This window comes from Vigna radiata, chromosome 1, assembly GCF_000741045.1.
Source record: "Vigna radiata var. radiata cultivar VC1973A chromosome 1, Vradiata_ver6, whole genome shotgun sequence".
Taxonomy (NCBI): Eukaryota; Viridiplantae; Streptophyta; class Magnoliopsida; order Fabales; family Fabaceae; genus Vigna; species Vigna radiata.
In genome coordinates, this window is record NC_028351.1 from 11979075 (window position 1) to 12002332 (window position 23258).

The following is a 23258-nucleotide window of genomic DNA, read 5'->3' on the forward strand; positions in this document are numbered from 1 at the left end:
ACCGAGATATATACAGACGAGGTAAAAAAGATAAGTTTTTTGCCTTAGTTCACAGGTAACCGAAGCAGTACATTTTTTCTTTTTTTTATTTTTTTCGAAGGACTTTTCGCCTCGGTTCCTTTTTGCCTCTATTGTGACCTGAACCGATGTTATAGAGGGTTTTCTGCCTTGGTTATGGTCACCACCTAAGTGTATTGCCCTGTTTTTTTTTTAAGAACATGTTTGTTTTTGTAACATTCCCAATTGCAGAAACATACTTGCATATATTTAACAACTCAGAACAGTCCAGAACAATCCGAAAGCATAAATTTTCTATTAAAATTATATTAAAACATACATTCATTCAATATAATCATAAATCAACTTCTTAGAAGCATAAATCAATTCAATGTATTCATAAATCAACTAAGAAGCATAAATCAATCCAATGTACAGAGAGAAACTAATAATAAATATGCTAAGGTAGAACTTACTATATCCTAATATCTACATACTATTATACAGTTGAATTATATATTTAGTCAATGCTTTCCTTATGAGTTTAAGTGACTTCTCTGAAATTGAAGTAGTAAAATTGAATCTCTTCAAAAAACACAATGATTTCAATTAGTGTATATGAAATCTAAACTATAGAGAAAATAAAATTCAAACCAAAATATTATCGTTTTCCATCCACGAGTAATGGTCATCATCCAATACATGATGTAGTAACCACACTCATGTGACCTGGTTTGTCTATTACATTACAATATATCATCATAATTATAAAATTTTAAGTAACATCATTGGAATGGAACAAAATGTAACAGAGTATGGACTAAAATACCAAACCTTAAGGGCCAACCATGCAAGTTTTTTAGCTTTAGTAGTTGATCTCCCAAACAACATCATATGTGCTGCAGTGGAACTATTAAAAAATTGCTTCAGCATACATTTATATAATCAAAGAAAGTTCAAACATTCAAGTTCTTACCAATCTACTACTTGTCTAAGAGGGTTGGAAGGAGACTTGTGCAATGAACAAAACCATACAGCAATGTTCTTCGATATGGAGATCACAAGTAGCTATTAATGATGCCTGAAATTGGTAATAACTTAATTGTCATATACTAAAATCATAAATGAAACTTTAAAGTTAACAAACTTCACTTACCCAGGTATATAAGAGAGAAAATATATCTCATTCTCCATTGTTATGCAGTTGGTGATGTATGGTTGGATGTCATCAAATTTATTTCCTTCGTGAGTCATTTGGGGGTCAACAAATCCATATACTTCATTGAACTCCATCTTGTTACTTACACCAAACATATACCTAAAATCAAGAAATGATATGATATAAGTAACTTGATAAATCAATTTTATATAAAAAGGTTCTCATAAACTTACATCATCCACAACTAAACGAGTGAAATATTAATCGCTTCTCTCCCCAACACAAGCTCCTTAACATCTTGTTGATGCAAGTACAATGGAATCTCAATGTGTATTCCAAATGTAGTAGAATCTCATAGTACAATCATCGGCGCATATGCAATGATGTTACAAAGCTCGTCTAACGCACCAAGAGGGTCGTCCTCTGATAAATGAGTCTTCTTCGGTGTAGGACTGATAACTCCCTAATTTTGCATATTTTTCTTTGTTTAGAAGTCTAGGTTAGCTTGTTTTTCTTCTTAATTATCTAAAGTTAGGTTAGTTTTAGGAATTTTCTTTAAATCTTTATATTTGTAGAATTTTAGTTAAAGTTAAGTTGTTAAGGGTAATTTTTACTTTTTGTTAATTAGAGAATTAGTTTTTTTTAAGAAATCTTTTGATAAAAATTCTCTCTTTTGTTTGTTAATTTTCCTTTACTTTCTTTAAATTTTTGGATTGATTTTTTTTGTCAACAAATTGGGCTTATTGAAGTGGAATTAGACCTTGGGCTGATTATTTTTGGTCACATATTGGGTTGGTTTCACCTACTCAAAATGCCATATTATGCACATGGGCTTGGCTGCTACGTTGTATGCTTAGGCTTTGAGCTGCTAGATTGATGTTGAATTGGGCTTTGCTGCATTTCAAGATTGGGTTGCTTGTAAGCATTGGGCGTTGCTCCCTGCACCTCCCCATTTTCTCCCTCCACCTCCCCCTTCCTTTTCTGCCCCTCATTCTATATTTTCTATTCATAATTTATCCTTTTCATTTTTAAGGTTAAAACTCACTCCCGTATGCAATATGAAAATCTTTAAACGAATATAAACATCCATTGAGGAATGTCAACATCCGTTTAAGATAAAACGGATGTCAACATCCGTTTATAAGTAAAATGGATATCAAAATTTTAAAATGCACAATTCCAAGTTTGGCGTACGTAGATATAATGCAATGCAACAAGTGATTATTTATATTCCATTAATGGCAGCGTTCTGACAAACTACACATCCTGTTTCTCTGCCTCACCTTTCCATTCACCACATCTTGTTAAAGGTTCCTCTTCTCATAACAATTAATTCTTAATTAACAAAATTATCTTGCTTTTCCAACCATTTCTTATATCTTAAATTATTATTTTTTTAGGATGGAACACTCTAGATTGAATAATTTGAATGGGTTAGAATATGAGTTCTCTCCACATAATATTTTTACTGATAATTAATTCTTGTAAACAAAAAATTAAAGACCAGTTATTATCGGAATTTTTCCATTCACATGTATACAACTACATCTACAAACTATACAATTGAAAACCCTCCAACACAGTTAACACCTTGGTTTCTTCCTCATCTTCCCAGTTACAAGGGTGTTCACATGGCATATTAAAAAAGTATCAAATATTAATTACCATTTCATATCTTTCAATTTTTTTTATTCATTTGGAGACATCCAATCGCACTTTCACGTTCAAATAAAATCAAACCCTAACTTCTATCTGAGAAATTCAAATCTCCCATCAGTTGTATCATAAATTTTTAGTTGAAGGACGAGCGCCCCACCACCCTCTGTTAAAAAATTTAAAGTGGAGAGAGAATACATGAATGATGGAAGAGGAAGCAACACATATACAAGTATTCCAAAATCTTAGTGTTACATTTATTTATTACATTCCCAATAGTGTAGCAGAGGTAAGTGCATTTTAATTTCACCCGTTTGTAGTACCAAAGCAGTGAAACTAATAACTATATTATAAAAAATAAAAAATTAAATTAAATTAAATTGTGATATATACTAACATAAGGGAATAAATAAATAATAATAAATAAATAAATAAAGCATGAGCGGGTGTCCCACCACACACAACACCTTCTGCATCCTTCTTTATTATTCATCTGTGAGATCCTCTGTTCTACTGTCATTTATACACAGAAAAAAAAAATCAAAACTTTTTCAAAAGACAACCTTTTTTTCATTCTATGAAACACACGGAGTATGAAACACAAGGAGAGACAACCTTTCGCCGGAGAGTGGCTCTCTGGGTCAGGAAACCGGTGACCGCTTCTACACGGTCCACAGCCACAAATCAAACACTGAAACAACCTACACGTCATCATCATCTTCCGGGGGAATGCAGTTCAGAAAGCTATCTGGTTGTTATGAATCTCACATGATCATTGACCCTAGCAGGTACTACTATACATAAACACTTCAACGGATGTAGACATCCGTTGACGGATGCCCATATCCGTTTAAGGGGCGTTGACAGAAGAAAGAAGTTTGGACATTCGCCCTTTACCATACTTTTTGCAGTTGAAAAAGATAAGCATATATCAAGCCATCTATAATGGAAGCAAGTGTTCTAAGAAGAATGCAAGCAAACAGGAGAAGAAATGTGTTGACAGCAAAAGTAAAAAATGATTAAAATGTCCATTGTATATGATGTTGGGATTTTTTAACCATGACAAACACACCATAAATGTGGTTGACAGAAGAAAAAAGAAACATGACACAAGCAAAGTGGCCTGGGACAGTTAGAGATGTGGCCAAAAAGAAGTCTCCAAAGCCAGGCAGAAACACCACTGCACCATGCACCACCAATGCCCACCACTACCAGCGAAACACGAACACCACTGCACGAAGAGCAAGAACAGGCACACCTCCGCACCACACCACCGCACCATCGCGGAAAGCAAATATAGAGTTTGGAAAGTTTAGAAGAAAAGTAATCGAGAAAAAAAAGAGAGTGGAAGAAGAAGAGGCGGATCTCACCTCTCAAAATTTGGGGGAGGTGAGACTGTGAGCTGAGTAAAAATAAGGGGGAGGTGGAGCTATGAGGGGAATAAAAGCAAGGGATGAAGAGTTAGTCTGACGAATAACATTAAAAGTAAAAAAGTTAAAAGAAAAGTAAAAAGAGCAAAAAAAGGTTAAAAAAAAGTAAAGAAAAAGGATATTATTGTAATAAAAAAAAAGAAACAAAAGGGGATTTATTTATTTTTTAGTACCACCAGATCTTAAGAAACAAAACTAAAATATTTAAAGTAATCATAGTAATTTTAGTCACGCCAGATCCTAAACTAAAGCAAAATAATAATCATTTCAGAATTGAAACTAAGAAACAAAACTAAAATATTGAAAGTAGAAAACAAAAGAAAGGCTTAATACCTATTTTGGTCCCTCGAAAGAGGGGTTTCGTTCAAAATCGTCCTACCTTTTTTAAACTGTAACATTTAGTCCCACTTTTTGAAAAAACAGTATAAGTTAGTCCTTTTGGCTAACAGCGTTAAAAATTTAACGTCAGATGTACCTCCCTAAACTAAGGTTGATGAGGTGTCATTTTTAATTGATTTTGTGGCAGTGTTCTGGTTTTTTGACGTAGCCCAAAGTAAAATTAAAATGTTATTATATTTTAAGATTAAAAATTTGGGGTTAGGTTATAAAGAAATTGGGGTTAGGGTTTGTTAGGAGGAAGGGTGGAACACTCTTCTCCACCACCATCCATCTTCTTCTTCTACAAACCATGTATAGTATTTGACTGTTTGTCACCATGTTCATTGTGAAGTGGTGAATTGAAGAGTTTGCTTCTTCTTCTCTGATGGTGTTTCAATCTCATTCTGGATCACTGAGATGGTTCTCTTAATGCCAAGATAAAAAAGAAAAGGTTTGATCCTTAATCACCCAGAGCAATTGAGAACAGTTTCAATGAATTTGGCTATGAAATTTACTAGTGGGTATGAGTGGTAGCTTCAGATTTTTAGCATAGGTTGAGAACATGAACAGAAGGGTTGGGACTAGGAAAGCTCAAATTTCAATAGCGCAAGAAAAAGTAATTGAAGTTTGCCAAAATTCAGAAGTCAGAGAAGGGTACATCCTTGTCGTTTTTGTGTTTTAAAAACAGTTTGCACAGTAATAGCCCAAAATCACTTTTTATTATAAAAGTGTCTGAGGAGCGTAACAACTTTCTTCATAAACTTTGGCTTTGGTTTCAGTGAGACAAAAACATGACATAGATCAGTTAACCGTGTTAAAAGAGGGTGCGCTAAAAGAAAAGGAAGAAAACTGTTTCATAATCCATGATTGGTTATTCGTTCAAAAGTCCATTGTTTTAGCCTTTTTTAGCTTTCTAGATTTGATTTGATATTTGTTCTTGTCTTTTTTTTCTTTGATGGTTCTGACTTGTTTTGCATTGAATGAGAAGGTAGATGATGCAGGGAAGCTCAAGAATTGCAAATAAAACTGGAAAAGCCTCAAGCAGAGAAAGAAAATTGGCTTTGAGTGTTGAAATTTGATGTTCAAAACTATAGATACTAGCTCTTCTGGCTGAAGTGGCGGTTTTGGAAGAGGAAATTCTTAGACTTGAAGAGAAGATTGTGCATTTCAGGCAGGATTTGTATCAGGTGCCTCCCCAATTTCTCTTTAACTTAATCCCAATTTTTTATAACCTAACCCTAATTTTTTTAATCAGAAAATTTAATAACATTTTAATTTTACCTTGGGCCACCTCAAAAAACTAGAACACTGTCACGAAATCAATTAAAAGTGACACCTCATCAATCTTAGTCCAGGGAGACACATCTGACGTTAAATTTTTAACGGAGTTAGCCAAAAGGACTAACTTATACTGTTTTTTCAAAAAGTGGGACTAACTGTTATATTTTAAAAAAGGTAGGACGATTTTGAACAAAACCCCTCTTTCGAGGGACCAAAATAGGTATTAAGCCTTTCTTTTGTTTTCTACTTTCAATATTTTAATTTTGTTTCTTAGTTCCAATTCTGAAATGATTATTATTTTGCTTTAGTTTAGGATCTGGCGTCACTAAAATTACTATGATTACTTTAAATATTTTAGTTTTGTTTCTTAGGAAAAAATAAATAAATCTGACAACCCAATTTCAATTAAATTTGTCCAGCAGCGGTCCTATTTTATTTCCACAGCCATAGCTCCAAGGGTGTTGCTCCTTCCACCACCACTAATGTTTCCTGCATCTCCCGAATCTCTCCAAAAAAATTTTATTTACAAAAATACCCTTTTTTTTACTTTAATCATATTTATTTACTTATACCTTGCACTGCCCATCCCCCTCCTAAACTCTTCCAACTCTCACTTCCGTTTCTTTCCAAGTTTCCACTTCTTCTCTATTTTGATTTTGGTTTGTGGTGTGGTAGTGTAGTTATTTGTGGTGCGGCGGTGCGATCGTGTGTGCAGCAGTGCGACCGTGTGTGCGATGGTCATTCCGCAGTCCGACGGTGATCATTTGTTGGTGGGGTGGTGCTTCGTTTATGCGTCTACTGGGCATCCACTCATGTTCTAACTGACGAGTGAAGAGAAAGACAACTCAGTTCGTTCCATCCACCTGAAATCTGATAGAACCTTCGGGTCTGACTCGGAAGCGGTGGTCACCTTCACCATATGCTTGCTAGGCTTTCACCCACACAACCTCCTAACGATTTGTGGCAGCACTGCTATGAACTGAATATAAATTGCATATATGCACTATATATCGTTTTACTACACTTAAGAAGAAGCTTTTGTTCTCCAATTCAGGACCCAAATCCACAAAGAGAAAATCAAGGAAAAAGAAAAAGAACATCACAAAAACTGGGGAATAAAAACCAAACCCATAGAACCTATTATTAACCATTTTCATGTAACTTGGCCTTCACATTCCGTTGACTTTTTACATCTTTGGAATTTCCTATGCAGCTGCATCCAACCATATGTCTAAGTAAACACAAAATGTTTAAGGAAAATAACAAACTCTAAGGTCAACTTAATAGAAAACAATTGTTACAGAATGTATTAACTAACACCAAAAGCAACTAACCAAAATGGATATGAAAGAATAACAGTAAATGAAGTTTACTTTTGCATATTTTATACTTTTTAGAATTTGATATTCAAGCCCACATGATAGAGAGGGAACACCAACTTAGGAGATTTTTATACTGTGATAATAATTTTAGCTTTGAAAATTCAATTTATTGGACAAGATAGATGAAAGTTGACATGCAAGAATACTTTCTTCATAATTAATTCTTAATTAAGTCAACAAGATCCAGTTAACAAGCTAAATGTAGTTGTCACGTAACATGAGATATAGAGTTAGAATCTCACTATTTTCGTTCTTAACGAGTCTTGCTAGCATGTTGATAAGAGCAGTTTATTGACAGGAGATGAATATGAATTTCTGACCAAAGCTTCCAAGCATCCAACACGCTGTTTCCAACAACTTTCTTGCCATGCCATTCAAACTTTAGCTTAAAAACTAAAAGCATTTAATCAGTGAAATATCACTGAAATAAGATTAAGAAAAAGTTTACTGAAATAAGCCAGATAATTTCTTTATGCATATTAGCATGTGAATGACATTACAGTGATTCTGTAATTTAGCTTTCTCTGGTGGCATTAATTAGTTGGTATTAAGTGTCCTTTAAAACATAAAGTTAAAGTGTTTGATATGTGGAAAATGAGAAAGAAAGATGGATCTTTGGATTCCCCGACGTGGTTGACATGCATGGGTCTTGATGTATAAAGTGGATGGTAATAAATGTTTGTACAAGGATATTCTTAAATGGATGTCATTCATAAACGAATCTCATTCATAAACGGATGTCATTCGTAAACGGATGTCGACATTTGTTTGTTCTTCGACGGATGTTGAAATTCGTTTAAGAATTCATCGCATATTCACATTCGTTTAAATATTACAAAAGGGCAAAAAAGATATGGAAAAGTGGAGGGAGTAACACCCTAGCCCCAAACGTGGCCATCTTCTTTAATCTGCAGCCTAAGATGATCACATGCAGTGGCCCCGTCAGCTCCAATTATTCAGCATCAAAGCGCAACGTTTCATTAATTTGGATTCAGCCCATCAGCGCTTGTAACAATAGTGTGCCTACTTCACAATTCTCCAATCAACACATTTTAATTTTAGCCTAATTAACCTGCAACCATCTACCAAATGCTTACAAGCAACCCAATCTTGAAATGCAGCAAACCCCAATTCAACACCAATCTAGCAGCTCAAAGCCAAAGCATACAACGTAGTAGCCAAGCTCATGTGCATAATATGGCAGCAACGTTTTGAGTAGGCAAAACCAGCCTAATATGTGACAAAAAATAATCAGCCCAAGGTCTAATTCCACTTCAATAAGCCCAATCTGTTGAAAAAAAAAATAGTCCAAAAATTTAAAGAAAGTAAAGGAAATTTAACAAACAAAAGAGGGAATTTTTATCAAAAGATTTTCTAAAAAAAAATTAATTCTCTAATTATTAACAAAAACAAAAAATTACCCTTAAAAACCTATTTTTAACTAAAATTCTACAAATCTAAAGATTTAAAGAAAAATCCTAAAACTAACCTAACTCTAGAGAATTAAGAAGAAAAACAAGCTAACCTAGACTTCTAAACAAAGAAAAATATGCAAAATTAGTGAGTTATCACACCCTTGCACTTAAACAACTGCCTTCCTAGATAGGGACAAACTAAGACTAAAAAGAAAAACAAATGACTCAATTTACAAAATGAAAAGACTCAACAAATAATAAGGTACACTAGACTCTACAAAGGACTTCCCTCTTTTTTTTCTTTGTTGTTATATGAAAAAATGGTTATGTTCTGAAGTCAATAAGAAGTAAAGTTTAAAATTGAGAGGTATATAGTAGGAGTGTTTACTAGGGGGTCAGATACAACATCAACCAAATGTCTAGCTCAGGCGGCGAAGCACTTAAATGCTTGTTCCATAGTGACATACTCCTTTGTAGGCAAATGAACAAAGGCATCTGGTACAAAAACTTCATTGATCGTGACCTTGACCTCATCTTCTCCTAGCTCTATACCATGCACTACAGTGGTTGCATCATAGACTATGCCACAAGCCACTAGCATGGTCTCGATAGGAGAGAGAATATATAGCTGACATGGACGAATGTCGTCCATGTCATCCCCTAGGGCACTGTTAAACCCCTGGCAAGTGTACCAGATCGTTATCAAGTAATATAATTAGTAAATCCAATATCGTTCTTCCCAAAGGACTCAAAGGCCTAATCTTTCATGTAAACTAATTGCATAAGATTTGAGAAAGGAATAAATTTTGTGATTTGTATGCAAAGAACAAAAATAAACATGCAATGCAATTGATTCAATTGGTTTTGAGAAACTATGGATGAATGGTGTTGTTGTGGTTTACAATTTCATCTTATCTACTCTCATATATCTACTCTTCTTATTTACTTCATTTATTTATCTAATTGCATGCAAACTTTCTTGGTCTACCCTTAACCCAATCCCTTGGTGAAAAGAGCCTATTATTAATTATCGGCTTGCTATCCCTAGCCTCCCCTAGTAACCAATAATGCAATGCGATCGAAAGCAAATGCAATTGACCGTCTTACCCCTATCCCTAGGCGATATTAGCATAATCAAGGAATTTCCCACCAGTTCATGACATTACCGTATGTCCCCATATCGATAAAGACAAACATCTTTTACTGAATGAGTTAAATAATAAAAGCATTGAGCACATATGAGAATCCAACAATTGATAAATAAGTATATGACAAGCATATGAAATAAATAAGAATTTGAATATATGAGAGTTTCAAAAGATTACATTGTTCCCCCAACAACAAAGGGTTTAGTTCACCATAATCATGGTGAAACTAGATGAAAATAATGAAAGAATGGAAAACCAAACCCTAGATTGGATAAAGAGGAGCCCCAGCATCCAAGAAATCTTCTCCAAGGAGTGTAAGGTAGGTATGGGCGTCTCCCTCTTCCAAAGAATGCCTATCTAATTCGCAATGAGGCTATATATAAGCCCAAAAAGATAACAGGTAGATTACAGATAGATTCACAAAATCTAACTAAAAAAATAGACAACCACCCAGGCGCCTAAATTCACCACTCAGCGGTTTGCCTCTTACCGCTTTGACCGCTCAGCGGTCAATTTTGCCGCTGAGTGGTTTCCCTCTAATCGCTCTGAGCGCTCAACGGACCGTTCTAACGCTCAGCGGCTAGCTTGACCCTTCTCTTCATCATATTTCTCCTTCTTTCAAGGGTCTAAGTCCACCTTACTTTACTTCCATATTCAATTCACCTAAAAACCCTGCAAAACAATGCAAAACAAGCATAATATCTCTAAAACCAAATTTTGACTCTCAAGAGACTCAACTAAGTGTTTTACTTGATTTAAAGCCCATTCTAAGCCATAAAGGGTGTGCTTTACTATCAAATTCAAGCATGAAAATAACGGTTTTTAGACCGTTATCAGGCACCGACAACTGAGCAACTTCTTTTGCCACTTCTACTTGTCAAATTATATGTTAGGTTATAAAAAAAGTAAATTTATAAACAAAAAATATCTATTAAGTTTACTTGTAGAAAACACAACACGTTCCGCTATAGGAGATGGTTGTGGACGCATGCCATGACTCTCATACTGCTGGAACTGGCGCATAACCATTTCAGCAACTTTATCATACAATTATGCCCTAAGCTTCTTTGTAATCTCTTGCGTGATCTCTTTTGTGATGTCCTGCTTCAGCTTTTGTTCATACTCTTTACTTAATCCGTATGAAGATAGACGCAAGGAAGACCCAAAGAATTGTCTGATGCATATGTCAATTCCAGCAGCACGCACCGTCCTATATGCTCAGGTCGTCTAATAACAGTGGCAAGAATATCCTGACGACTTTCGTGTGTGAATTGACCTTGGTAGCGAAGGCAGCGGCGAGGCACGGAGGTAGCGGAGGTTGGTGGTTTTGTTGTAAGGGGAAGAAAACGAAGGAAGAAGAAAAACAGTAGGTTTGTTTTTACTTATCTGGAAATGTAACCTATGAAAGGGCTACGATCTTGGTTCCAGCAACAACCGAAGCAATAAGAGTCATACTACCTCGGTTGTACAGGCAATTGATACCTAAAGGTTTAAACCCTCGGTTGGTCTTCGTTTTTGTATGGTAATCTTAATTAGATTTTCATATTTGCAACTGTCTCAATTGGTTCATATTTTTTGTAAAATTGAGTCAAAATTTTACCCTAACCGTTAAGTTGTCCTATACAACATTAACTAATGTTGAAAAAATTCAAAAAAATAAATTATAATGAAATATAATTTTTTGAATTTTTAATTACACAATTACAATAATTATAGTTTAAATTATTTAATTGAAATTATTTTATAAGAAATATAATTTAATTACAAAAATAATTAAAATATTGAAATTTATTTATTTAATAATATTAAAAACTTTAATTCTTAATTAGATATAATTTTAACTATTTTAAATACATTTAAAACATTATTTAAAGATCATAGATGATTTTAATTAATAAAAAATTAAAAAAAAAAAGGTAAAAATATGTGGGGAGTCGTCAATCCCCTACAACATCAATTATTTTATAATTTTTTTATGAAAAAAAAGTGTAGTAAATCAATTACCATGTCTTAAAATCGTTTTTGTTCGAAATAGGTCCATAACCATTGTAATTCAAAATTCTTTTATCTAGATAATTTATATTTCAAATTTGTCCAATTTCATAAAAAACCGGTATTTTCATTTTGTATACTTTGAGGGAGACAAGTATTTCTTCCCATCTTACATTTTTTTGTACACAGAATATTAAGTTTGTTTAGTTGACCTCATTTTGTTTTTATTATTTAAATATAGATTTTCTATTTTCTATTTGAAAATATTTTGATTAAACTTTTATTTCTTTCCACTTTTATGTTTTCCAAATTATTTTATTTTTAAAAAAATGATATTTTTATAGATGGATACAATTATCAGAATATATATACTTTTTAAATTATTTTAATTTTAATATTTTTTAAAATTATGATATTAACTGTTACAACTACTAATAAATATTAAATATAAATTTTAAAATTGTTAGATGCAGTTAAAACATATTTTTTTAGTAATAATTATTTTAACCGTTAAAATCGGTACATTTCTTTATTTGAAGCCAACTAACTCCCACTTGTCTATTTTTTAATTTGAAAATTTTTTACTTATATAATTTATATTTCAAATTTGTCCAATTTCATACAAAAATTTTTATTTTCATTTTCTATACTTTGAGTCAGACAAGCTTTTCTTCTCATCTTGCATTTTTAGTACAGAATATTAAGTTTGTTTTAGTTGACTTCATTTGTTTTTATTGTTTAAATATAAATTTTTTATTTTCTATTTGAAAAGGTTATATATTTTGATTAAATTTTTATTTCTTTCCACTATTTTCTAAATTATTTTATTTTTAAAAAATAATAATTTTATAGATGGTTACAATTATCACAAAATATATTTTTTTAAATTATTTCAAAGAACAGATTTTAATATCTCTTTTAAATTTATAATATTAATCATTACAACGGTAAGATCCTGGAAAATAGGAGTTTTGAAAGTAAAGTGGTTTTAAGACTTTTGATTTTAATTTGGAGATTAGTGGTCTTGATTTTATATTTTTGTTATAACATAATTGTTATGTTATTTTTTTATTTTTATATTTTTTTCCTAGAAACAAAAGGGTCTTTTACCTTTATTTAATTGGTGTAGAAATTAATTAAGAAAGGATGTAAAAAGGAGAAGTATGTAAATTAAATAATTTGGTTATTTAATAAAATAATATTATGTAAATCTTTTAGAAGATTTAGTTGTTGTTATTTTAAAAATTAGTTAAATGTTAATAAGAGATATAATTATGATGGGTTTAAAGATTAAGATAAATATTATTATTAGAGAAAATCATGATTAGATATTGTAGATTTTAAAAAGATTTGGTGGTTGATAATATTTTAAAAAGTAGTTAAGAAAGAATAAGAGAGAAAATCTTAGTGGTTTTAGATATAAACTAAGAGATTTTATCAAAACTAAAAAGATGGAGATAGAATATAAGAGGATAAAAAGGAGAAGAGTAAAAATGGGTTGGCATTTTGGTACCCTAAGAGGAAAAAAACGAAAATTAGAAATATAAGGGAGAGAAAAGATGTTTTCCAAGAATGGGGCATCAAAAATAGGAGGACCATCGGTGATGTTGTGGAGCTTTCTTAGTGATTTTGGAAACAAAAATAGTACGAGACCAGGGGAGGAACTGGTATAATATATGTTCTTTGCTTGTGCATCATGGTAAGAGGAGTGACTAGAATTATATTGCATATGTAGGGTAAGGGGGTGACTAGAATTACCTTGTGTTTATGGTTTGCCATTGTATGATATTCTTTCTTATATGTTGCAATCTGTATGGTTGTTGGGGTGCATGGTAAATTTGGAGTGATGACGATGATGGGTGACGTGAAAGTGTCCTTAATGGAAAGAAAAGAAGAGAGGAATGACTTATGGAGAAACCATGGATTTAATAGGACATTACGTGAGACTGAGGATAGGAGTGTGGACGAAGATGATCTGGTAATGATGACTCTTTCAACCGTGTGATGCGGGAAGAAGATGGTCTAATAGTGGTGAATCTTTGTCCGGGTGATGTGGGAAAGAGATTATCTTCGGTCGTGTGATGCGGAAAGATGATGGATTTGGTAGTGATGACTCTTTTGGCCGTGTGATGCGGAAAAGAGGTGCTCTCAGGCTGTGTGATATGAGAAGAGGGTGTCATGTGAATTAGTTATGGTGGTTAGGTGGTGTGGTAGTGTAGAGGAAATAGATCATTGAGTGGTGATGTTATGGTTGTGATGTTAATGTTGTGATGATATATGTTTATGATATTGATGTTGTGATGGAATATGTTGTATGCTTATATTTACTATATAGTTAATATGATTATTGTATATTGTGTTATGATATTTGGTTGTGGTTTTCAACAAGAGTTAGGATGCTATGTTTGGGGATTTATTATATATTTTCTATTATTTGAAAGGTATTTCGATTTGGTATTTTTATATAAAAGTGATATTATGATATTTTCAAACAACATTTATGATTATGTTTAGTTTCGCATTTTTTTATCGAATAGAAAGGTTTTGAAAAAAAATCGGATGTTACAACAACTACCAATAAATATTAAATATAATTTTTAAAATTAAGTTAAATACAGTTAAACAGATTTTTAAAAGATTTCAAAAGAAAGCAATAAGATCAATATCCTTTCTGTTTCCTCTACAGTCATTTTATGGGCGTTTTAGGGCGGGATCTAAAAGTTCTCCCTGTTACGGAGGCGTTTGTGTTGGTCAGGAGTAGGAGCTGGGCGAAGGAGTAGGAGCTGGGCGAAGGAGTAGCGAAGATCCTTTACCCACCAAATTTTAATTTGCATTACTGAATTTTTTTTCTCTTTAAACATTGATAAGCCTTATCCAATGAGAGAAATTATTATTTGGGAAATAAATAATCAATTTTTGGGAAATAAATAAATTCATTTTTGCGAGATATAGTTTTTGTGATATAAATAAATCTACTTTTGTTTTATAGTTTTTTTTTTTGTCTTTTTTTTTAAGAAGTTTTTGTATGATATAAATCAATTTTTTCAGAAATTAAAGAATGATATTTTATTAAGAATTATAAAAAATAGAATCCAACTAGAAAACTATATAAATAATAATTTTCAAAAAAATGAAACTAAAACTTTATAATTTATTAAATATCCATTAAAAAATTATTAAATACTCAAAAAAAATTATATATATTACTAACATAAACCCTATTTATAACAGCTCATTAAAAGAAATTAACATGTTCTCATTTTACAAATAATTTTATAAATTTTCAAAATTTATAATTATTCTAACTAAGTATTATTGTGATTCAACCAATAAAGAAAATACTCAACTTAAAATTCATTTTCATTAGTAATACACACCTAACTAAAAACTAACCTCAACATTTGAGACATATAAATATTAAAATGGCATATAAATTGGATGAATGAGTGGGTAGGTTGATCATGCCAAAAGGTCGATCATGCATGTCACATTGCAGATAATTTTTTTTTTAAAAAAATGTTGTTAGATTAACATTTTTGTTGATAACAAATACAATGTGTTTTTAAATATTATTAGGTTAGTTTTTTAGTTTTAAGAGTTTTTTTTTTAATTAGGAGATTTGTCACTCTTGACATTTCCAACTAAACTTTTTTAACCTCATCTTTTAAAAAGCTTGGATTTTAAGAAAAGAAAAGAAAAAATCACAAGAATTTATCAGTGAGATCTTTTAACCTTTTCCGCTGAACTTTTTTTTAACCCATTAAAGTAACTATTAAAATAGACATTCTTTTTTTAAGTTATACAGTGCATATTTCACTAACATTGAGATATTTTTAAAGAATTTAACAAAAAGGAAAAACCTAAAGAATTTAACAAATTCAAGTAAAAGAATAAAAATTATTGGTCATTTTTGAAATTAAGTCATATTCAATCTCTTAATATAATTAACTAATACAAAATTTGAAATCCAGATGTTCAAATATAGAAAATTCTATTTTCTAATGTCATTGCAAACATCAACCGCTTGACTCCAATAAATAATGCTTTGTGTAATCGAAGGTGAAACAAAATTCATAAGCCAAGATAGTAGTAAAGTATTGCAACGCTTCTATGAAAAATAAGTGGGTTGGAAAATCAGCAGTATTTTTTATTACTATTACTAATTTTTATATACTTAATAATTATTTTTAAAATTATTACAACTCTAAATACACAATTAAGTTAGTTTAATCCATATCAAAAATACTAACATAAAATTAATATCATTAAATTATTATTATCAATTAAATTATATTTAATAAAAATGTGTCAATATTTATAGACTAAATATTTAATTAATAATATTTTTAAATATATTTACTCCATACATAAATTTTTCTTTAATATAATATATATTTTCTAATATCTTAAAAATATATAAACACACCTACCCGTATGTAAGCTTTAAAATTAGTTACGATGAAAATCACTTAATTTTAAAAATCCTATAAATCATTTTAAGATGTTTTTTACTATAAGAATTAAAAATGTAAGTGGTCAAAATATCTTCAATGAATTTTTAAAATGACAAAGTTGTCTCATTTTTTATATTTTATATTTTGTTTATGATATTTTATACTTTATATTTATAGATCTTGTGTTGTGTTTAAATTGGGTGGTGAGCTTTAATGAATTAAAAATTTTCGTTTTATTAAACGTTCCCATAGTTGTTTGAAATATAGAATAAAGAAAGAACATATTTTAATCGATTAATTTTAGTGATTGTTTTATAAGATTAAATATTTGAAAATTAATTATTACGTGAACAAGATTGACATATTTCTTGGATGTGTTTGATGTTGACTATAACTATCATGATGTCTTTGTTGGTCAAGTGGTAGAAAAAGATTTTGTAGAGTTCCTTTTTTCAAATTTAACCTAAATACAATCTTAAAGTGTCTTTAATTTGGAGCAAGAAACATAATAAACTTAGAGTCCATTTGTCATCCACTCTCTTGCTTTTTCTAAGTGACGTGGGACTTTCCAATATGTTATTTTCATTAACTCAACAATTAGAGCGGTCAAAACGGATAACCTAGTTCGACCTGGTCCGGTCTACCATGAGTTGGTCACTCAGTGAGTCAATCCAACTCAGCTTATTTATTAACGAGGCAGAAAAATCTGAACCCGGCTCGACCCACCACAGGTTGGTGGATAAACGAGTTGGGTTACTAGGCGATTTAGTTACAATTTTTTTAAAATAAAAAAAATACAAACTTTCTATATTCAAATTTAAACAAATTTTATTCCAAAAAATGATGTTAAACTGAAGACAATTCAAAATAATAATAAAAAGTACAATATAATCCAAATGTCATCCAAAAACAACACACAAAAAACATACAGAAAACCTGCTTCTTGAAGAATTTCAGTGAAGAAGTGAAAGTGACAACATCGTAAATGAGAGCAAGTTCCGTGTGAGTGATTTGTGAGGGTAGATGTTACTTTTTTTGTATACACAATGAGTGAAGAGAGTATTTTATTAGGGTTTCATAAATAAAATAATAAATTAAAAAAATAAAATTAGGTAGGTGGATTGGTGGGCCAATCCGGCCCACCACGGATTCAACTCGCATGAGCCGGGTTTAAATGAATCGGGTTGAAATCTGACTCGCATAAAAAAAATTCAATTTTTTCAAACCTAACTCGGCTCGAACCTGTAATGAGCCGGATTGACTCACAGGTTGTGATCCATTTTGACGACTCTACCAACAATAATCACCATAACTACCTTCTGAAAATCACCTTTAAACTAGTAAAAAAGAGAGGTTTAACAATGATTCCATTATTGAGTTTGAAACATCACTTAGGAAGACTATTTAAATGATATAAGTAGAAGAGAAAAAGTATAATTCTATCAAATGCTTTTATAAAAGACAAGCACATTGGTCAAAACATACGCAATTGAACAAATATATGATCTTGAACTTTCAAACAAAATGGAAAAGTCAGATGAAATATGAACTTTGATTTTATTAAACCAATCTCCATAAATCTCTACCTTAGTTCATTACAAATTCTTTTAATGAGAATTGTTACTTGCCATAAGTCCATTACATGATTAATCACCAATTAGTTGGATCAAGTTCAAACAATAAAAGAACTTGTTACCAAGTACAACATTTGTAATCATATTAGAGGGATTATGATTTGTTAAAACCGTCATCATCTTCACAAGCCCTCAAGTAAGACCATCTCTTATAAAATACTACCTAATATCAATCTATTTCATTCTTCCACGACATACGTGGAGCTTGTAAACTAAAACTGTGTGGAGTGTTCCTTCAAATTCAGAATAATTAAGTGAAAACACATACATGTATGTGTGTTAACCATTTTTATGATGTAAATTAAATTAAATATAAATATAGTTTTAATTAAATTTAACATAACAAAATATAAATTAAATTTTAATTTTAATTAAATTTATCATAATAAAATATATATTAAATTTTAATTTAAATTTTTACGAAGTAACTGATATCTGTTAATATGAATAATATATATTTGTACTCATTTATAATGGTATTATTATTTAGCCATTATTCATAAATACTTAAAACATCACGTATACCATGAATATTTTTGCTTTCCCTTTGCGCACCATCGAACTTTTTATATAAGAAAAGAATCTTGTAATTTTGAGGAGAGATTCACCCATTCATTACTCTGTTAGATATCAAGGCCTTTGCATGGGTGGGACCCAGGTCATTAAACGACGTCGTTTACAAATGAGTTGGTTTCAGTCAAATTGGAGAAACCACCATTTCTCCCTTTCTTACATGGTGCCACTGTCACTCTCCTCTCCTCCTTCTCTTCACCAAGTCTCTAATTTTGCGCCTAATCGGTATTCTCTTCTTTTCCCCCATCTAATTTCGTTTCTGCTTATTCTTCTTTTTCTTTTCGTGTTACTCAGACGCTTGGTTTTTGAATTAGGTTTTTTGCTGACAAATGATTTGGGATTAAAATTTGCTTTTCTTTTTTCCGTGTTGACTGACTGGTTAAAATGTTGACCGTTTTGATAGGATGCTGTTGTTTATGGGGGCTTTGGTATTTTTAAGAAGCTGATTTTGATTTCCGAGTCCCCATTGGAATTGGGGCTAGCTATGAAATGATTTCATTGAAATGAGGTGAAGTTTGATATGAACTATGGAGAAGTGAGAATATGGAATCTTTTCCCTTAAAAATCTGCCTTTTAAACAGTCTCCTGATCTCTGAATTGGGTTATAGGGTTATTGAAGAAATAAATGCATGGTTTTTAGAATACATGGATAAAAAAAAATTGGTTTTATGTTTTTTTTATGCATAAAAAAATTTGTGTGTTTCTTTATCCTAAATTCATAAAATTCAAACACAGGAGATTGGCCTGGTAAGTTTCTTATCTGCTATAAAGTTATTAGTAACTTAAATGGGTTGGAACTTTGGAGTTAAATTTTTAGCTAGTATGCATTTGCGTACACAATAGTTGATTTCATTGGTATCTACATGCCAAGCTTTTCGTATGCTTGGCCAAAACGAAAAGTTTAATGCTGATCACTAGCTGGTGAGTTTTGAAGTTAAATGTTAATATAACTGTATGGTTGAGTTATGCTATATAGTTGAGTCAGTGCATATAAGAGTAAGCAGCTAGTTAAACATGTTACTGGTGTTTGTTTACTGATTGGTGACTGGATTGAACTATATTTATATACCATCAACTATAGTAGTGTTCTGTGCACGCTTCATGATCATACCTATAGATTGTAATCGTGAATACATCCACACATGCCTACGTTTGTGTTCTTCATGTCTAGCATTCTGTACAAAACAGTGATTGGAAAATTCTTCTTAGGACTGAAGGTGACTTCTTGAAAACGAAACTTTTTATATGGCTAGATGCTATGCTGTTTTGAGATTTTGTTTGCTAATGTCTTTTCATCTACTTGGGTATGAGCTCCTCTGGTTCCATGTTTATTAATTATGTAGGGTTGGAGGTAGTGGCATATAGCCATTTTTTTTATCAAACACTGAAAGCTGATTTTTAATGAAATATGTAGGTCATCAGGGCTGATTGCTCCCTGGATCCTACTAACTTATGCTTCATATTTAGTGAGTAGCAAACATGGATTCATTAGTTCTTTCATGAGTATGATTAAAGAAATTACTTTCTATGCGTTAGTGTGTGATTCTAACATTCTTGCCAGTTGGCTGGCCCTTTCACTGCCAATCCCAAAGGATAAATAGGAAAAAGTTGGATTTTAACTACTGACAGAGTAATGTGGAACTGGAACAGAAAACTCAAAAGAAAATCTTTATAGGTACAAAATGTATATTAACGGTGTTAATATAGTTCCTGATTGGTGATGGTTATAGAAAGTGTGTCAAATGCATTCAGTAGATTAACTGGATTGCATATGATGATGGCTATAGCTTTACTTCAAATGAATTTAATTTCAGCCTATACAAAATTTGTATTGTCGAGTCAAAATATTATTATCGCTTCTTTTTTTTTTTTGTTTATATTTTATGGTTTATTCTTGTTACTCATGTGAGTTTGTCCTGCAGGTATGTTACTGATTTATGCTTTTGGGTCAGTCATTAACGACAAATTGACATCTGGATGATACTTTCTGATTGGTTATTTACATATTGTAATTCAGAATGTGGAGCTTTGCATCAAATTGCATTGCTGGAACTGTGGGAGTGAAAAGTGATTCTTCAAAGCCTACTCATTCTACGTCAGAATGTTCTGATGACGAGACTTCTATTATAGGCAGAGAGGAAGGACTGGAATGCCCAATATGCTGGGAATCTTTCAATATTGTTGAAAACGTGCCCTATGTTTTATGGTGTGGCCATACTCTTTGTAAAAATTGCATCCTTGGATTGCAATGGGCTGTTGTGAAATTTCCAACACTGCCTGTTCAACTTCCCCTTTTTATCTCCTGTCCATGGTGCAACCTTCTATCTTTCCGTTTAGTTTACCGTGGAAATCTTAAATTCCCTCGCAAAAACTACTTTCTTCTCTGGATGGTTGAGAGCATGAATGGTGATAGACTGAAATCACATTCACCTTTATGTGGTGATAACCAACAACACTCACTTAAAGACAATTTAACCATGGGAAGCCAGGTAAGCCATGGAAACCATCGGAGGGGGCAAGTCCGCCATCCAGAGGTATCAAATTATAATCAATATCATGGCAATACTGGTAATCTCCTCAATATGGAAAGACTCTATGTTTGTTTTCGGAAGTCACTGTTGTTCTTTGTCCAGGTGACGGCAAAGTTCCCATTGGTCATTATATTTCTTTTGATTGTCTTATATGCAATACCGGCCAGTGCTGCCATTTTGGCTCTGTATGTACTTGTTACAATTCTGTTTGCTCTCCCATCTTTTCTCATTTTGTACTTCTCTTATCCTAGTTTGGATTGGCTTGTCAGGGAAATCATCGCTTAAGATTGTGAACTAGTACAGGCGCCAACTTTGCAAGCATTAAGTCAACAACATATATCTTCTACTTTGTAATTAGCCGACATCCCTTTTACAAGCTCTCATTTATCTTCCCATTCAGGGTCACTCTCAATCTCTGTATACTTGAGTCTTGATTTTAGCTTTAGTTGAAGTTGGCTAGTTGGTGGAACCAGGGCTGTGTGGTTGGGTAATGATAAATGCTTGTGCCTCTTTCCTGGTGGCAAGTATTTGTCTGATTATTTCAAGTTTTATTTTGTATGGATGGACACATGGATGTTACTTCCAATACAGCTTATCCTATTATGTTTCTTAAGTTGTACATAGTAATCTTGTTATTTGTCTGCCTATGTATGGAAATACAATCTGCATAATTTGAAATTATTGACCTTCCTGTCTATGCTTGGTTGCTTCAACTTCTGCTACTCTACTTAGGAAGTGTATTTCTGGCTGTATTAGAAGAACTGGCACCTTGTTTAAGAAATGCACGTCTCACATTTTATGCAGGCATAATGGAATTTGGCAAAGAATTTAAATATATGAAACAGTTTATTCCATTTGTGTGTGTACTTCTGCTGTCTGAAATGAACTTCTACAGAGTATTCATTTTCTGAAAAGCAATAATGCATTCGAACAAGTTTATATTCATTTTAAACTTTTATAATGTGATTATTTGAATACACAATGAAACTGAAAATATGAATTACTCATCTAGTATTTGGCTGTTCCACAAAACTTGTTTTACAAACTAATATAACCTAACTTGATATACAGCTTTTATGAAACTTATTTCTATGCTTTGAATATATAAGATTAAATATTGTTTAAAAAAATTAACTAAGTGTTTAGTCTCTAAAATTAAGAGTAAATTCAGTTTTGTTCTTCAGATTTTCTTTTTTTACAAAATTGTCCCTCAAATTTTGTAAAAGGTGTTTTTTTTTTTTAATGAAATTTTGGAGACTAATTCATCTTTAAATTTAAAAGATCAAAGTTGAATTCATCCTACATTTTTTAAGACTTAAAAACATAATTAAGCCTTATTTAGAATATTAATTGTAGTAGTTCTTTCTTATAAATGCTTTCATCGATATTCTGGTTATAATTTTTGAATTATGAAGTTTGGTTCTTTAGGAATATTTCAGAGACCAATAATAGAAAAAAAGTTATTCCTCTATATTAGAAATTGTGGTACCCATTATTAAAATTATTTTAAGGCCACCTGGTTGAGAAAATACATTTTATTTATTTATTTTAAACAAATGAATTTGAACCAGTGATTAATATTTATTATTTTAATCAACTGATTAATGATCAGTACTTAAATATAAAGCAGTATAATTAATCTTAAATTTAATAACCTAGTACCAAAAGTTCTTAAAAAATTAAGTTAATATTAAATTGATCCTGAAATATTACATATTACAGTTCACAAAATTTAATAACAGTATATAATTATTACATTTTTATATACATTCAATCACAATGTTTGCGCTTTCAAGGACTAATTTTGTCCTAATTGAAACTAAATCATACTGATTTATGCATTCAAATATCAAAATCATTATTTATCCTACTTTTAATTATACAAAGTTGTCTTATTGGTATTTTGTTTTTATTTCCAATATTTGCATAGAAAGGAATAAAATTTATTACAAAGATTTTGATACAAGCGTTTAAAAAAATAGTGACATTTTATAATTAAAAATCAAACTTTTCCAAAACTCCACCGAGTTTATAATATATTGTTTAATTATACGTAGTGTAATTATATTTATATTTGTACATTATTATTGTTATTTAACTATAAATATATATATATATATATATATATATATACTTATTATTACCATTTATAATTAGTTGATAATAAAATTACATAACTGTTAAATTCTTGTTTTAATCAAAATTGAAGATTGTTTTGAGCAATTTGC

General features: G+C 31.3%; 1 protein-coding gene across 8 annotated transcripts; it reads left to right on the forward strand.

The window, feature by feature from the left end:
- Nucleotides 1–18533: 18533 nt before the first annotated feature.
- LOC106762452 lies at nucleotides 18534–21727 on the forward strand. Of its 8 annotated transcripts, none has more exons than XM_022784906.1 (3): nucleotides 18534–18724; nucleotides 20517–21033; nucleotides 21300–21727. In XM_022784906.1, the coding sequence occupies exons 1-3, from the start codon at nucleotides 18570–18572 to the stop codon at nucleotides 21321–21323; spliced, it is 696 nt and encodes a 231-aa protein (XP_022640627.1). In that variant the 5' UTR covers nucleotides 18534–18569; the 3' UTR covers nucleotides 21324–21727. The 8 variants fall into 8 exon arrangements, with proteins under 8 accessions (XP_022640627.1, XP_014501980.2, XP_014501902.2 ...); XM_014646494.2 differs by having other exon boundaries at nucleotides 18537–18724; nucleotides 20517–21215; XM_022784895.1 differs by adding an exon at nucleotides 18903–19007 and having other exon boundaries at nucleotides 18540–18724; nucleotides 20517–21727.
- Nucleotides 21728–23258: the final 1531 nt, after the last annotated feature.